The following is a 17,454-nucleotide window of genomic DNA, read 5'->3' on the forward strand; positions in this document are numbered from 1 at the left end:
AACCTTCTTGGTCACTTACATGCTTAGGGGCTTTTCATCCTATAAGCTTATAAAGCCTTAATTTAATGGGTATTTTTAATGCCCATGCTTCAAATGCTCACCGTGTTGTACTAAGCTGAATTTTCAGCATTAGCACGCTGGAGGAGTTAATTTTACCATGAGATTGTGTTGAAGAGTTTTTAATTCACAGCTCATTGTGCCTTCTAAACTCTAAGATTGGGTAGGAATGCACTTAGATTATGTAAAATGATGACTGGTTGTCTAGGAAAATGTTGCCTCCAAAAAATTCTCCTCAATCTCATTTCCCTTCTCTGGTTCCTTACATTAGATTGTTTTATATTGTATTACAGGGTGTGATTTTCATATTATTTTGTTTGAATCTAACAGCACTTAGTGCTTAATCAGGACATAGATGATTCAGATAAAGATGTTAATTCAAATGTGGTTTAGTGAAGTAAATTGATAATTATAATTTTACTTTGCCTGTGGCTTGTGTATAATAAAATGTTCTCTTTGCCATTTAGAGAAGGCCTAAGTATGTAAATAAGTCTTTCTGGTAGATACAACATTTGATAGTGGTACTGACTGTACTTGAGGGGAGCAAAATGACTCACTGTGCTAAGACCAGGGAAGCAGTCTGAGTGAGCATTGTGGATCATAGCTCATGAATCCCGAATGACTGAAAATTAGCAGTTTGGTAACAGTCCACAGATTCATTGGACAAAACTACCATTGAGTTTTGGGAGAGGTTTTGTGATAGCAGACAGAGTTCTAGCTGTGAGAAGCCAGTAGTGAGGAACCAACAAGGATCTGAAAAAGCATTTTAGGCACACAGTGGAGGAAGAACTGTAGCTTAGGTTAGATAGCTGTTCCTGTTCCAGAGGCTCTGCAACCTGGCTTGTAGCTTAGTTCTGCTCTCGGTGTTTCTAGGTGAAATTTCTCATACTTGGGTATCTGTTTAGACTGTGACTTTTTTTTTTTTTTTTTAAACTTCTGTTTTAAAGAGATTCAGAACCAAAACAGATGATGTTCTATTACTAGCAGAGGTAATGTATGTTGTACTTAAAGTATTTACAAACCTCTTCTATGCATTTGCAGTTCAATTTTCTATCTCAGGCTTTTACATAAATTTGACAGGAATGATGTTCCTGTCAAGAGGCTTAAAAAAACTACCTAAAAATCAGGGTGGATTGACAGTTGTAAGATACAGAAAACTTTTAAGCTGTGTGAGTTTATACATGTTTGTGGCTTTAGGGTGGTCTTTGAGCATGTATGTACAGGCAGTACAGACTTTTGGTCTGGTTGTCCTTGTGGAGTTGGATGTGCTAAGTAAGCCAGACTGGTGAGAGAGAGTGGTAACTGGGAAGTATATAATTAAGCTTGCAGACTTTTCTCATTAACTTTTCTGTCTCAGCTCTGCAGTGCTGTTTCTTGGTGTAAATTTGCATAAAGCATTTCCTGGCTAAGAAGTCTCTGAACAGGCACACAGTCTGATGGTTAAGGCATTAGCCTGTGTCTTGAGAGATCTCAGCTCAAGCCACCAGTCTTCTGTAGCAGCTTCTCAAAGATGTGTATCTTTTCCATTTCTCAGGGATTTTTTTTTTCCTTGATGGGAGATAATGTACTTGTCCTACCTCAAAGGAATCTTGCATTATCTAAATGCATGAAATGTGATGCTGGGCTGATTTGGCAGTGATGAGGGATGTGTAGATTGAGCAATGAAAGGTACCTGGTGAGCATATTTCCCATGGAAATACTAGTAATAGTGGCTGTACAGAAATACAAGTTACGTTACATAAAGGGGGAAGAGGAGGCTTTTCTGTGATTTCGGAGGTTGTCTCTTCCAACATAACAATTCAGCATTTACATGGCTAAAGTCTTGCTTTTCTGTCTGGAAGGTGAGCAGTGGAGTGGATTGCCACTTGGCAAGGCCCACCTCCCTCCATTAACTTGAGCTTCTGGGTGTTGAAGGTGAAATCTGTTCCACCCTTGGTGCTCAGCTTTGCAGCCACCCGAGCTTTATGTTCTGGCTTTGAAGATGGAGTGCCTCTGATGCATCATCATCATCATTATTATTATTATTGTTATTGTTATTATTTATTTTCACCTAAAGCCTCAGTTGTGGTTGGCTTTCTGCTGAGCTTTGAGCTGTATTCAGCTGCAGAGTTTCTAGACTGAATGAAAGTGGTGTGGTGAGGTTGACAAAGAGGAGGAAAGGAGCCAGGAGAAGTTAGATGCAGAGAATGTGTCACTAAGTAGGTCACTTTGGCGTGCAACTCTGTGGCCTAGAATTGCATGAAAGTTGCTTATACTTTGGTAATAACCAAAAGAAATACAGGTTTTTTCCCAGCTGCTGCTTGTTCTAGGCACAGCTGCTTCACCAAGTGCTTGTTGGTGCTCCAGGTGAGATGGTACTTTCAGAGAAAGGTGCAGGAGAGAGATGAGGTGGTGTGTCAGGATGCAGATCTTGCCTTTGAGACAGAGAATGTTGCTCCCCGAGTTGAGCGTATTTGGAAGATGGAGGTTTTGTGAAGGGTATCATGATGCATAGAAATATGTTCAGGACAAAGGAAAAATTCACTAGGACTGTTTTGAGAATTATTATTATGTTATCAAGTATTTGAAATGCTGGGATGCTGGAATCAAACTGCTATTTTTGAAGTGCTAGGAGAATTTGATTACATGCTGCTTTTGAAAAAGAGGGGGAAGTAGTTTTTAAAAGGTTTGCCATAGCTTGTAGCTGAAGAACAAGTTTTCAAAAGGCTTCTAATGGATCAGATTTTACACAACTCTAATGGCTGTGGTAAGTATGCACCTCATGGCAAGCTGCTTCTCTTTCTCTGGAAGAAACCCCCATTTTGCAGATGGGAAACAGCTCATCTTCACAAATCCTTTGTTACATTTCTGTCACAACAGAGCCTTGAACCCAGGATTCTCAAGTACTAGGCTGGTGCCATGGTATCAGGGGGATGATCCCTCTCCTGATGGAAAACAAAGCAATTTATTTAATAATTTAAAAAAACCTCTTAAGTCACTTTGCAGCAAGGGTTTGAATAGTTGAGTAATATAACCTCTTATGTGCTGTGTAATCATAAGTTTGACCTCTGTATGCTTTAAAAAACAGAAGTGTATTGATTGTGATGTATTTTAGATTGTGAAGCAAAATACATTAGCAGCCTGCTGATCTCAGGTTCTTAAATCTGGGCTTGTTTTTTCTCTTCTTCCTCTAACTGTTCTGGGAAAAGGAAAGACTGAAAAATAGTTGTTCAAGAATTAAACTTCAAAGTGTTTGTCTTGGAGCACTTGATCTGGCAAACTGCAGACATCTGCTAAACTAAATGCTGCTTACAATTTAAATGATCTCTCTTTTTGCTTGCTGATGTTCGGCTGTAAGATGTTTCTCTAGTGCAGTTGTAACCAAGATAAGAAGCTGTGCTGGTGTTTTAAAGAGAGATGCTGATAAATTCCATCCTACAAGAGGCATTGCTTGGCTGACAGGCAAAATTTGCTTATATATGTTGGGACCCATAGCAGGAAAAAGCTACATTGCAGGGAAGAAGTGAAGACTAGAAGTAAAGAGTTGCCCTTTGATCTTACTTTATCCAAGTAAGACTTGAGAAATGAAGGCATCTGACTTTGGGATTTAGGGAGACTGTCAGAGTCTGAAGGGTTTGGTAGTTGCCACTTAGGCCTGCACAGAATGTTTCCAGCTCTCTGAAGCTGTTTTTTAATCTTGGGGGAAAGTTCAGAGAATGGTAACTGATTAATAAAATTACTTCTCGTACAGTGAACTCATGCAAATAGAAACCTCAGCTAAAGAGAGAAAAGATGTAGTAATGAGTGCAACCAGTATTGCATATTTATAACAGCGTTTATCTATGTGGGGAAAATGTGGCAAAGCTAAAAACTGTATTTGGCAGGCAGCTCTTGGGCCTTCATCTGCTCATGAGCTAAACCAGCTGAAGGTGCCCCTCTGCTCAGTGTGGCCTGAACTGGCTCAGTGCATTGGTATTTATTCATCTAAACCCAGCTGAGAGCCTGGAGAAAGTTGGTATCATCACAAAATGAGTGTGTTTGGCTATGGAATGGAGGCAGTGGGTATGTTCTAAAAGATGACTGGGGAAAGAGGGCACAGATAAGTTATATATAGCCTAGTGTTTAGCACTCAGCTCCATCCTCAGCTTTAATCCCAGCTCTTACTCCATCTGTAAAGAGTGCCATGCCATGAGCTGGCTGGGCTCCCATCCTTCCTGGGGAAGCCAAGCTGCTCGCTGGGGAGTAATCCCCTCAGGAGAGCTGGTTTGCAGCAAGTGCCACACACACAACAGAGGGAGCCTCTGCGGTGCTGGGGAGAGGCGCTTGTGTGAAAGTGTGAGGTGAGGTCATGTCCTGCTTTGGTGCATGCCCCCTGCAACCTGCTGTGCCTTCTTGGAGGGCTGCTCTGTGCCAAATGGAGAGGCTGCCCTGGAACACATGGCTCCCCCCCTTCCCAAGGGAACTGTGTTAACAGGCAGGATGCAAATGCACCCTGGTCTTTTATGTGTGTGCTCCTTGGCTGCTCAGAGGGCCCAGGGTGCCATAGGGCTGTCAGAAAGCTTCATCCAGCTCAGGGAGCAGACAAGTAGTGAACTGCTAGGGGTTTCCAGCCTCCCTCTTACCTGCAAGGCTGCACATCCACAGAAGTGTCTGCAAGGATGTGGCTGCTGCTGTTCTGGTGGAGCAAATTCCCCTCCCTCCCTCCTTCCCTGCAAATGTGAACAGCTTTTTATCCTGTCTTGAAAAGAAAGCAGATGCAAATGTTGATCAGGTACTTTCAGCAGTTTAAGTGCTCTTTGAGGTTGGGAAGAAGAAATCTGATTAGGGTTACAGCTGTTTCATTTCCTGACAGATGCACAGTGTGTTGTGTGCTGGCAAACTGCGGATGTACACACACACAGCAGCTTCGTTTTGTATCAGTGGCATAACCACACAGCAGCCGGCGTGTTCAGAACTCCTTGTCCTGGACACCCTGCCAAAATATGCTTTATGCAGAATTTTCTTTGAACCAGGCTGAGGCTGTAGTGTGTGTGTGTGTGTATGTGTGTGTGTGTGTGTATGTGTGTGCATATAAATTTGTGTGTGTTTTCTTTGGTTGATGGGGCCTTTGTTGTTGAAGTTTTTTGTTGCTGGAGTGGGGCAGTGTGCTGTAAACAAGCACAGCTAATTATAAAGCACTTGTATAAAAAATGATTTGCATTTGTACAAACAGTACTAGTGAAAACTGCCCGTGTAAGAGTACCACAAGTACCCAAATAAGCCCGGCTCTGAATGGAGAACTCTTTTCTTTCTTGCAAGCACTGCTAAAAAGCTGTTTATAACTAAATGCTGAGGTGGTGTAATTTTCTTTTCTAGGAACTTGGAATAAGAATTCCTAGACCACTGGGACACGGACCAAGCAGATTCATCCCTGAGAAGGAGGTGTGGTAGTGTTTTCAAGTACATAGTGAACTTAATGCTTTTAAGGAACATCCTTTTAGTAGTAGCCCACATTTGGTTTCAGGACAGCTGCTGAGCTGCAAAACATTTGCAGTAGTGATCACATTCAGTCCTGAGACTTTGGGTACAGTTCTAATGTACAGAACAGTGAGAGCCTTGGGGAGCTTTGGAATAGTTTTCACCCCTCCCATGCTGCTATCTAGCATGAGAGAAACCCAAAACTGTTTCCTTGTGAACATCCGGATGTAATTTCCTACTGGTTCACAAGGTACCTGCCCCTCTGCTCTGGGATTACTTTTTTTTGAGCTGCCTTTACCACTCTGAAGAATCTGAGAAACTTCAGAGTGCTGTGGATGAGCATTTCTGGAGCTTCTCTCCTGATTGTCTGGTAAGAAAATTTGCAGCAGAGGAAAAGTTAGTAATATGCTTGCGGTTTTCTAGGACTTCTAGAGTCTTTTTCAATTTCCTTATTTTTCTCTCTTGTCATTTTAGCAAGCTTTTTACTTATTTCTCTCATTTTCCTTTAGTAAAAGTGATGATTCAATTAGCTTTTAGTTTTAATAAACTGAGATCAACCTGGGGTATTCAAGAAAGTGAAGGTGAGACAGTTAAAAATGAGAAGTCAGTGTTGTATTAGAGAGATACTAAAGCCAAAAATCTCCTTTTGCTGATATAACCACTTGTGATCTCCTAAATGAGAGGCATTACATGGATTTAATGTGCCTTATGTGCACTGATTTAATGCCATTAATATATTTACAATATAATTCCTTTCACTTGGGGCTTCTGGGCACTGTGGTAGTATATTTATTTGCTGTTTTATTGCTGGTACTTGGACAATATTGCTCATTGCTCCTTCTCTCCAATCAGACAATTCAGGTGGGGAAGGAGGACGCCACGATGCACACACTGTTTGCAGAGTCTTTTGCCACGCTGGGCCGACTGGACAACGTCACCTTGGTGATGGTTTTCCACCCGCAGTATCTCGAAAGCTTTCTGAAAACTCAGCACTATCTCCTGCAAATGGATGGTCCGCTCCCGCTCCATTACCGGCACTACATCGGGATCATGGTAATGCACTGGGCAGAAACAGCCATGCTGGCAGCATCTCGGGTCCTGTTTGAGAGCAGCTGTTACTGTGTTCTGCAGTTCCTAGGCGGAAAGGCATTTCACCAGGAGCTAAGGGGAAAAGCAGAGTAGGTTTGTCTGCTTTACAGATTGTTTCAGAAGATGAGCACTTCGTGTTCATAGATTTGGTAGGACTGTGAGAAAAAGGGGAATAACCTGCTACAGAAAAGAGACAATTGTTTGTTACTGGCTTCCTGAGTATCTCAGAAAGTGTTTCTCAAGAAAGGTTCTTTTTGTTGTGTTGTGTGTGTGTGCTGTCACATACACCTCCCTCTGACTCAGTAGTCTATTCCATCATGCATTTCTGAATATTTAAAGTCTAAGCAAGTTTTATGCCAGAAGTGGTTGATTTCATAATTTTCAGTCTGCCAGTTCAATGATCTTTGCTTGCTGAAGTTGAATTAAAATTTTGGACTGTGTCTTAACTTGATGCAGAAAGTATTAGTGTTTCAGTAACTGATACTGGGCATTTCTGTGCTGAGAAGCTGTCTGTAGCTGCCTGTCCTGCTACATGCAATCTAAAGCCTGCTTTTGATTGTTGCTGGTAAAGATGTGTCTACAGAGAGCTTCTTTCCCCCTGGAGAACACGATGCAGGGTGGATTACTTGCTTCAGGACATGTAAATCCATGCTTGTACTTCTCCCTGGTTATAGGCATGTTGGACCTGTAGTCAGCATAATGATGGTGTGTATGAAGAAGGAATATTTATGTAGTGAGAACATTATTCAAAACAGGCTGATGTGTTAATCTCAGAAATATTTTTTTACTTGAGTCTTTGATCAGTGCAAGTCTAATTCTTGGATGTTTTGAGGAAATGATGACTTATGGTATTTGTCATAAAGTACTGAGTTTCTGTAATTGTTTTCTGTATCACACTGTTTTCCTTTCTAGGCTGCAGCACGACATCAGTGCTCTTACCTTGTTAACCTCCACGTGAATGACTTCCTTCATGTCGGTGGAGACCCTAAATGGTTGAATGGTCTGGAAAATGCACCTCAAAAACTGCAAAATTTGGGAGAACTGAACAAAATGTTGGCTCACCGACCCTGGCTTATCACCAAGGAACATATCGAGGTAGGTCTTTCATAGAGTAATTTGAATGTCCCCTTTTCTTCAGTAAAGCAGTCACAGATTCTTGGGGTTCAGTGCCAGACAGGGTGAAAGATGTTCTGTGGTAATGACTTTGATTTCAGTGTTACATCACTGCAAGATATAGTATCACTTGTGCCCTTGTAAAACTAACATGATCATAACTGCTTGTAATTGAGTAAAAAATTTAATATACAACACACTGAAATTTCTGTGTCTGTTGGAATTCTGCTGGTGCAATTACAATGTATTCAGGTGTGCATCTCCTCAAGTTGTGTGCTTTCAGTGGCCAGAACCTTGCATGTTTCTGAGATGCTGCCAGAGGTTAGGCAGAACACCAGCCATGAAATTTTTTTTCTGGATTGCTGCCAGTTCAAATGCTGAGTTTTCAGACTGGGATGGAGGGAGCAGGCTGGCAGAGCTGTCCAGGTAGTGATACAGGACAGCCAGGATGCAGCACCAACGAGCCACCAAGTGGCTGCTTCTTCCACCCCTTCTGCTCTCCTGTGCCCTAGCAAGGAGCATGTAGGTGTTGGGACTTTCTCGAGGCTGCCTTGCCTGGTGAGAGGTGGTGGCAGGTCCAGCTGGGAGGCTGGAACGCTGGGCTGTGGGGGAGGGTGCACACTCTGCCAGAAGGCCCCAAACCTCCCACACTTTCCTGCCTGAAGGGGAAGTTGGGGTTTGAAGGTTCTTGTCAAATCTAGAGCATTCCACCCACAGGGACAAGATGGAGGGAGCCTGGCCCTGGTGCCAGGTTTTTACACAGCTGATCTGCAAGAAGTTGCCTGGGTTTTCTGATGCTGTAAAGAGCATTTGAAGAAAAATGTGATTGTTGTGGTTGCATCTTCATCAGAGGTGTGAAATTTCAATGCAAGTCAGTCTGGCCTCAATAGAAACCACATGGTGCAAAAGAGAAACCCCAGCTGATTCAATTGCTCCAGGACAGAGAGGGGAGAGAAGTTGTCTCCTTCGTGGCTTAACCACGCAAGTCTGTGTCTGGCAGGTCACCTGGTAACAGGTCACTGAGCACACTAATGGCAGCAGAGAGTTAGGAAGCACGTTTGGATGTTGGAAAAATAATTTCACCTGGTAAAGAAATCTCTTGATAAACTCCATTAAGGTGGGGTCGGATGAATGACTTTAATACTTTTGTCTTGCATTATTTTTAAAGCAACTTTTGAAGACTGAAGAGAACAGCTGGTCCCTGGCAGAGCTGATCCATGCAGTCGTTCTCCTTACACACTACCACTCCCTTGCTTCCTTCACGTTTGGCTGTGGGATCAGCCCAGAGATCGACTGTGAAGGGGGTCACACCTTCAGGCCCCCCTCTGTCAGTAACTATTGCATCTGTGATATTACAAATGGTTACCATGGGGTGGATGAAATCCATGCCAGCCCAGCTGGAAGTATCCCAGTAAGTGTCTGAACAAACAATCTCTTTCAATAGTAGTAGTTTCTTTGTAAACCTTATATGTGGAGGGTGCCTCTGTCTTTTCATTCATTGAGAGTGGGACTGATGAGCCTACTCCAGATTTGGGTACTGAAAAAATGCATTTAGGAGGAGCAGAAATGACACTGGTACACTGGGGAAAGCTACCAGAGGAAGATACAGACACAATCTCTGTTGCCTGTTTTTTCTACCTGTCACTCATAAAGGTGAAGTGAGATGATTTCCAGCTCAGCTACTTCATGACACGTGTCTGAGCAGCAGTGGCCAGGAGTGCTTTTTCCATGGGTGCAGTGGAAAGTTGGCTCTCAGGCTCTGACTTTTTTGCCTTGAGGTGTTTGTGATGCATCACACAACAGATCATTCACAACTCTGTGACTGTCTTTAAAACACTTTCTCCTGCCTGCAGCAGTTACACTGATGTGGACTTGCTTCCCCTTGGTGAAAAGCATGATGTGAACTAAGTGCTGGTTTAAGATCAGCCATGAGGGTGTTCTCACTCAGGATCCTTGCCTGCGAGATTTTACTGCAGTGGTGTGGGTGGCATTTAAATTTGTTTGATGGAGCCTGCTGGCTCTCTGAGGGAGCAACTGCAAAAGGCAGGGAGGAAAGGGGCAGAACTGTATGAATTAAAGATAATTTTACTTTGTGCTGATGAAGTTTTACAAGACTGATTACTGAATTAATAGTGTCTTGTGGTGTTAAAACAGCTCTGTGAAAGACTATTATCTCGCACTGTCTTTCTTTTGAAGGATTCATTAAATCTGCATTTACACTCACTCCTCCTTTTTCCTTCACTGTTTCTTCTTTGTGAGCAGAGAAGGGGGAAAATACAGTTGGGTGGTAAATTGTGGTTACTTCCTCTATCAGAATTTCTGTTACAGCTCCTTGTTTTTCAGTTGCTGAACATTTAGACTGAGACACTAATTTTACTGTTAGAACAACTTGTTCCAAAATGCTGTGATTTTTAAATTGTGCTAGAAATATGAGGGATCTAATTGAGAAAAGATGACTAAATATGAACCATTGGGTCAGTACAGGTTTCTTTCAAAAACTATTTTCCTTCAAAAATCCGTATTTAAAGATGTAAAGGACCTAAGTTGTGTTTAAATTTTCTGGCTTGGCAATTTCTGCCATCATTATCAGTTCCTGTTGCATGAAAATGAAATGTCTTTTTCTTCTTTTTAGTCCACAGAGTCTGTCTGTGAAGTTGAAGCTCTTATGGAGAAAATGAAGCAGCTGCAGGAGTGCAGAGATGAAGAGGAAGCCAGCCAAGAAGAAATGGCCACACGTTTTGAAAGAGAGAAGAGAGAAAGCATGTTCGTGTGTTCTTCAGGTAGAGCAGATGTAGTCTGTATATGTATTCATTAAGGCTTTTCTAAATTATTTGAAGAAATACTACTGCAAAAGAAAGAAGTGCTATTAGATGTCTAAAAAATATTACCATTTCTTTGAAAGAATCAGGATTAGGGATGCCTTGTTTTCTTCCAGGAACACTTAAAAGCAAGGTAGTGCCAAGATTGTGGCTGCTTGCAAACACTCTCTGACCAATATTGCGTTTAATACAAATCTCCAGAAGAAATGGAATCTCTCTCTTGAGAGTTTTAGAAGTTTCACAAAGAGATCTAAGCATCTTGCAAGACACTGTGAAAACAAGACACTTGACATGCTTTGCTATTTAAGTGTATGAAACACTACTTTCCAGATGACTGAGAGACAGTACTTCATCTATTACAAGTTTAGGGTTGTCACGGGCTCTTCAACACAATTGCCTCTAAAACAAACTCGACATGGAAGTCTCAGAAGTCTCTTTTTTAATAAGCTCTCTGTTCCAAACCAGGTTTTTCCCGTGACATATTTACAGACCTCTTGAGTTAAGGAGAAAATGTCCCCTAGATTCAGGGGATAGGGGGAAGACTGTTGCACAACAGAAGGGAGAAAAAGATGTTTGTCTGTAAGAAAGAATCTTGAGTGTTTTTCATGGAGTTGCCTCTGAACACCATAGCTGCAGTCACAGAGCTGTACCAAAGAGTCTTAATATGGGTAGTCCAGTGAAATTGTGTTTGGTTAAAATGCAGAGATACCCATTCTTGTGCAGGAATTCTGCTAGCATACCTCCAATTTGTTCTCACTAAATTTGTGTGAAATTCTGTTTGACATTAACAGAAGATGAAGAATCTGCAGCAACAAGAGATGTGTCTCGTCACTTTGAGGATACCAGCTATGGTTACAAGGACTTCTCCAGACACGGAATGCACGTTCCCACCTTCCGTGTTCAGGTAAAAGGCTGGGGGCTGCTGTCAGGCGGCTTAGGGATTATGCCAGATACCAAACCTGGAAATGGCTGTGCTCTCACTGCCTGTGGGTGAGGCTTAAAGCCAGCAAATGAACAACCCCCACCCCCCTGTGGATTATCTGCCCTGAGATCAATTACGACATTAAAGCTTGGGGTCTTCACAAGTCCATTTCTGAAATGCTCCATTCTGTATTTTTACTTATTCTAAGGATTATTCCTGGGAAGACCATGGCTATTCCTTGGTTAATCGTCTTTATCCAGATGTGGGACAACTACTTGATGAGAAGTTCCATATTGCTTATAATCTGACTTACAACACAATGGCCATGCACAAAGATGTGGATACCTCAATGCTAAGACGAGCTATTTGGAACTATATTCATTGTATGTTTGGAATAAGGTCAGTTTTACTGTTTTTGTTCTAAACACATTGGATTTTCTTTCTCGAGTTGAACCAGAATTATTTATTAAGCAAACATGTATTTTTTAAACCTATTTTTGTTTATGGGGGAGGACCAGTAGTGCTACAGATTACCCAGTAATGTATTTTGCCATAGGAACTTAGAAACAACAAGTGAAATAACTGCTGCTTGAAAATGAAAGTGTTTTTCTTTCCAATTCTGAACAGATATGATGATTACGACTATGGTGAAATTAATCAGTTGTTGGACCGCAGCTTTAAAGTTTATATCAAGACTGTGGTTTGCACTCCTGAAAAGACCACAAAAAGAATGTATGATAGCTTCTGGAGGCAGTTTGAACACTCTGAGAAGGTACAGTTGGAGTGCATGCTGAGGGACAGCCACGGGCCCCAGATCATTGTCTCCCTGACAGCCACAGCCACCCAGTTAAGCTTTAGCTGATGCCACTGGCATTCTGCTCAGTCAGGTTATTAGGAAGTGTCGTGTTCCTGGGCTGAAACAATTTCCCCTTTCCTCCTGCGTGTTTGCTGCTAAAAGCTGACATGGACTGTGCAAGCTCTGAGCAGTATGGGTATGGGGGGTTAGACACAAGAATGGTACAACTTCACCTCAACTGCAGTTGGTACTGCTTGTATCCCAGAGGGGCAGGGAAGTGATGTGAGATCCATCTATCCCTTGGCAGCAGACCTGGAGCAGTTCTCTGGCTGGCTGAGGGTCTTTCCAGTCCCCCCCAAGTCCTTCTGGCATGGAAAGTCCCAAAGCAGTTCATGTTAAAGCCTAAAACCTCTGCTGCTGGGTTACAGTCTGAATTGCACCTCCCAGTCACATTTCCTGCTGTTAACTCTCAGATATCAAATCCATTACGTTTATATCCTCCAGTTTTTCTCTGGAAAGATGTTTATTGCCTCACCTAAAGTCAATGTTGAAACATAAAGATGCAGAAATCATTAGTGTTCATATCATTAGAGGCTCTAGTTCTTGATAAACCCCTTAAAACAGGGTCCTACAACTACAATGGTTTAAGGTTGTTCAGGTAGAACACTTGCCTGTGTTTTGGTTAGACTAACTGATAGATGAGCTTTTCAAGCACACAAAAAAAAGCCCAAAACTTTGCATCTCCATAGCCATCAAAATCCACGGCTCATTCACATACATGTCACTAAATGCAATAAGCATACATTCTCACAGAGATCATGCAAATGAAACCACACACAGCCCTTACATGCTAGAGCAAACTCACAGCGACCTGTTGTCAGAAAATAATTTCACACCCTTCCCCCACGCAGTTTCTGATCTCATCCTCAAAGAAATACAGTAAAGGCATTGAGGAGATGAGCTGGGGAACTAAAATTCTTACCTCCAGTAGCTACTGAGCACCTTTGTCTCAGTAGAGATAGCAGTTTTATGGCACTTGAGAGTTTTCCTGGTGCTTCACCGTGGCCAACCACTCCTTGTTGTTCAGGTGGTAACTGCCTGTGTGTTTCTCTCAGTCTCCAGGGGCAAATAGCCTTGTGTGTGCTTGAAAGCTTGTCATTTTTCCAGCTAAAGGCTGTTAGAGGATGATTTCCTGTGAACCTGGCCCTGCCTAAGGGTGCCCATGAGCTAGTGCCACACTGTGCTGCACTGCCAGGTGTGGTGTTTGTCCTTCTGTCCCTCTCAGTGAACTCCACACCGAGATGTGGTGGTCTGGGTGGTAACACATGCAGTGCTCCCCTGCTGCTGCTGCTGCAGGAACACAACACCCACAGCCCTGAGGCTTCCTTTGACTGCAGCATGTCGTGGTGAGAGCAGTGCTAAAGTGTACTTTCTTCTCTCTCCTGAAGGTCCATGTAAATTTGCTTCTGGTAGAAGCTCGGATGCAAGCCGAACTACTTTATGCTCTGAGAGCTATTACTCGCTATATGACCTGATGTCTCCGGCTGCCTGTCGACGTTGGAATGTTCTGCAGCTGCAGTATGGCAGAGGAAGATACAAAGCCTCAGGACCAACAGTAGCTATAAGTTAAGATGCCCATTGTGCCATAACTCCTTTAGTTTCAGCTATTTCCGTGTTTGGAATATCATTGCTGCCACTTGGCAGGGAATGCTTGGCAGTTGACAGGGTTGTGCGGAAGTGCTGCCTGCTCATGGTATTTTGGCTTTTGACAGCCTGGGACATTTCTCTGAACTTGTGGCAATATAGCAAACAATAGATACATAGCTCTTGTGTTAAGGCAAATACTGCGGGAGTCGGAGCGCGAAAAGGACTGGGACTTGATCACATTTGCTTTCCCTATGAGAATAATTTTAGAAAATCTTGATGCTGCTATTTGTGCAGGTGGGGTGAACAGACCCAGGCTGTTCCAGTTAAGCTAGAAGTGAAAGTGAGCACTGCTATTGTCTGAGCCTTTATTGTGTGTGGTTTCAAAAAAGCCTTGTTATTTAGATTCCCTGTTTAATCAGAACTAAACCTCTTCTGTCCACACTGATAATTTGAAAGACAGCAGTCAATTTTCTCAACTAGTTTAGCCTTAAAAACAGGATGTTTGTTCTTTTATTTCGTGAGCTCCAAAGTGCAATGGTCTTCCTATGGAAAGAAGGGGACTGGAGTCCTCAGAACTTTATCTAGAGATCTACCTATATGAAGTGTCGAGTAGCTTCTTGTCCTCTTTTTCATGGATGAACCAAGAAGGAGCTAGGACAAGGTGTGGGAATGTTGTTCTAGACTGCCAAACAGTCCTACTGTATTACATGCCCAACGCTGGTCTTAATGATTTTTGCAGTTGCTTAAATAACTAGGCTAAAAAACATCTATTTTTAGTAAATCAAAACGTGATTAAAATGCTGACGTTTAATATACAGTGGTTTTGGAGAACACATGAATACTTTTGTATGAGTGTGAATTGCTTTTTAAATTTGTCAGTATTACTGGTATTTTTGAAATAAAGGTAACAACTTTTTCTCTTGGTGTTTCTGTGTGGTTTAACTTTGAGCTTCTGTTTTTACTGATTCTAAGACCATTTAAAAACATTTGAAACCGTAACTGAGCAAACATACTTAAAATCACAAGCCACTAATTTTACTGAGTCTAAAATTATGGGAGAAAAAGTTTAAAAACATAGATCAAGAGCTTCACTAATACTGTAATGGGAACACCTCTTCTGTACTACTGATATTTTCACCCATTTGGCCAAAGCTCTCAGGCACAAGGTATGATTCTTGGGGTGTCTGGTGCAGGGCCAGGAGTTGGACTTGATGCTGATGGGTCCTTTCCAACTCAAATGATCCTATGATTTTTTGTGATTCTGTGACATGGATTTTCCCAAGCCCACATGCAGAATCAGTTTGATTTCTGTCCCCTGGCCTGGGTCTCAGCTCAGACTGGTTTCTCTTTCTACAGAACCTTCTGAGAACTGTTTTAAGTTTACAGTCCAAGAAGCCAAAATATCTAAAAAGATCTAGGGGAGAAAGATTAATAAACTGTCAAAAATTGTGACTAACAGGAAGCATCTGGTGCTTCCTCTTAACTGAAAATACAGGATTTTTAATGTTCCAAAAACAGAGCAAAACTTTCCTGTCTTAAGGGCATTGTACAGCTGAGCTGTGCCCTTCCAGTCTGTGAACGGAGTTGGTGCAGTGCCTGAGCCTCCTGGTGCTTTTTGAGGTCAAAGGTAGACATGAACTTTTCTAAGAAACCTGAACTGGCCATTTCCATCCTATGGTCTCCAGCCACATCCAAGTGCCCTCTCTCTTCTCAAGCAGTAACCACTGCAGCATATGTCTGTGTGAGTGGCTTCATGTGGTCACAGCTGCCATCAGAGCACAGCCACAACCTGCAGGCAATCCTGACAGTACCCAGTACTCCCAGTAGCTCTGGCAAAGCCCCAAGCTCACAGAGTGGCTGCTCTGGGATCCCCAGCTCTGCCTTGTGCTGCAGGACACGGCGCTCCAGGCCCTTGGTTGCAGTTTGATCATTAACAACTGACATAATTAGTGTCTTATTCCAACAAATATTAATTGCCCAAGCACCACCTTGGCTTGAGCCAGCCATCAGTTTCAGCTGCCTTCTGACAGACTCAGCCCTTGTCCATTCCTATTAGTCCTGCTGACAGAGGCCTTTTCCAGTGCTCCCACCCTGCCCTGCACAGCTGGGTGTTTGCCTGCCCTGCCGAGATGCAAGTGCCAAGAACAAATGCCTCCAGCTCCCTCCCCACAGGGACTACTTACCCATCATCCTTTCTCTAATAGTTTCCCAAAGCCATTCTTTTCTCCCACAAACAAATGGGACACCGAAGCCATTTATCTTCCCTTCAGCTAAAATTAAAATGGCAAAAGAAGGGATGATAATTGAGATATTTTTAAGCTCAGCAGAGCTGTTGTTGGAGCCAAACCACACTGAACTGCTGAGCAATTCTCTGTGGATTGCAGTGACAGAGGCTGCCACCACACAAACTCCCGAAGCCACACACTGCAGGGCTGAGCCTTGCTGGGCACAAGTAACACCTGAGCTGCTGAGACACAAATAGAGCAAATCTGATCACTTTCATTGAAGTTTCCTCCTCACCACTCCCAAAACCTGGACCATGAAATCTCCCCTCCCCCTGCCCTGCAAAAGCAGGGACCTAAACTAGGAAAAAAGTCTCCCTGCCCTTCTACCATGACAACTTCCCAGCCTCCTCACTTCCTCTCCTCACCTGGAAGCAGAGGCCTGAGCACTACCAAAGGTACAGAGAATGGGGGCACAGAGGGAGCTCTGAATTGCTGCCTCAGAACAATAAATTCCTCCACCCTCTCCCAGGATTGCCAGGCTGGAGCTGCTCCTGCTGTGCATGGCCTGGTGTGATGCTGCTGACCCGTAGGAGCCTGGCAGCCCCAGCACAGCAGTTATTCTTAGTAATCTGAGGGCAGAAAAGAGAGAAAGAGGTCAGGCCTGTAAAGCTTGCTGTGGCCAACTGGGCTGTTAATGCTCGAGGCCAGCGATGTGACTGCTGAGCTAATCCATGGCCTACAAGCAGAGACTTGTACGTGCTGGAAGGATGAAAACTGAGCAATAAACAAGCCAGCAGCAGTCAGGAGGAACAGGGAGAAAGATGCCTGTTTTGGCCCCATGGATGGACACACAGGTTCAGGGGAGACAGCTGGACAAGAAGTCTGAGAAGCAGAGGCACACAGGCAGCTCCTGAGAGTGTGAGACCAACTGAAAGAAGGTAAAATCTTCTCTGACATCAGGGATATGGGTGTTTGCCTGCAGATGTGAAGTCCCAATTCAGGAAAGATGAGCACAGCTGGACCCACACCCCCCATACCCCACAAGTGTGAAGGCAGCAGCTGGGTTAGCTGGGATACCCGAAACCCTAGCCCACAGTGTCAGCAGAAGCCAAAGGGGGATCTCCCAAGGAAAGGGGGGTGACTTCCCCTGACCACAGACAGTGCTCCATCTGAAGAGTGAAGCTCTATGGACCTGGCCCTCAGGGTAAGGAAATCCTAGGGTGAAGGAACACAGGACAATGCCCCAACAACACCTGGGTTACTCTGTCACAAAAGTTCCTATAAGGTAAAAGTATGACAAAGTCTGTGAGACGTGGTTCTTGTCACATGAGGTTCTTTTGCACTGCACAG

General features: G+C 43.3%; 1 protein-coding gene across 2 annotated transcripts in view; it reads left to right on the top strand.

Moving 5' to 3' along the window:
* Positions 1-14,795, top strand: part of SESN1 (sestrin 1) — a 77,184-nt gene extending 62,389 nt beyond the window's left edge. For both annotated transcript variants that reach the window (XM_085056199.1, XM_085056200.1), the window contains exons 2-10: positions 5,392-5,457; positions 6,346-6,546; positions 7,495-7,677; positions 8,864-9,106; positions 10,328-10,475; positions 11,306-11,418; positions 11,645-11,835; positions 12,064-12,208; positions 13,681-14,795. In XM_085056199.1, coding sequence (XP_084912325.1) covers positions 5,392-5,457; positions 6,346-6,546; positions 7,495-7,677; positions 8,864-9,106; positions 10,328-10,475; positions 11,306-11,418; positions 11,645-11,835; positions 12,064-12,208; positions 13,681-13,767 — 1,377 coding nt within the window. In that variant the 3' untranslated portion in view covers positions 13,768-14,795. The remainder of the gene's footprint in view (positions 1-5,391; positions 5,458-6,345; positions 6,547-7,494; positions 7,678-8,863; positions 9,107-10,327; positions 10,476-11,305; positions 11,419-11,644; positions 11,836-12,063; positions 12,209-13,680) is intronic.
* The last annotated feature ends 2,659 nt before the right edge of the window (positions 14,796-17,454 follow it).

Source organism: Lichenostomus cassidix, chromosome 3 (genome assembly GCF_008360975.1).
Source record: "Lichenostomus cassidix isolate B80296 chromosome 3, HeHo_3.0, whole genome shotgun sequence".
NCBI classification, from domain to species: domain Eukaryota; kingdom Metazoa; phylum Chordata; class Aves; order Passeriformes; family Meliphagidae; genus Lichenostomus; species Lichenostomus cassidix.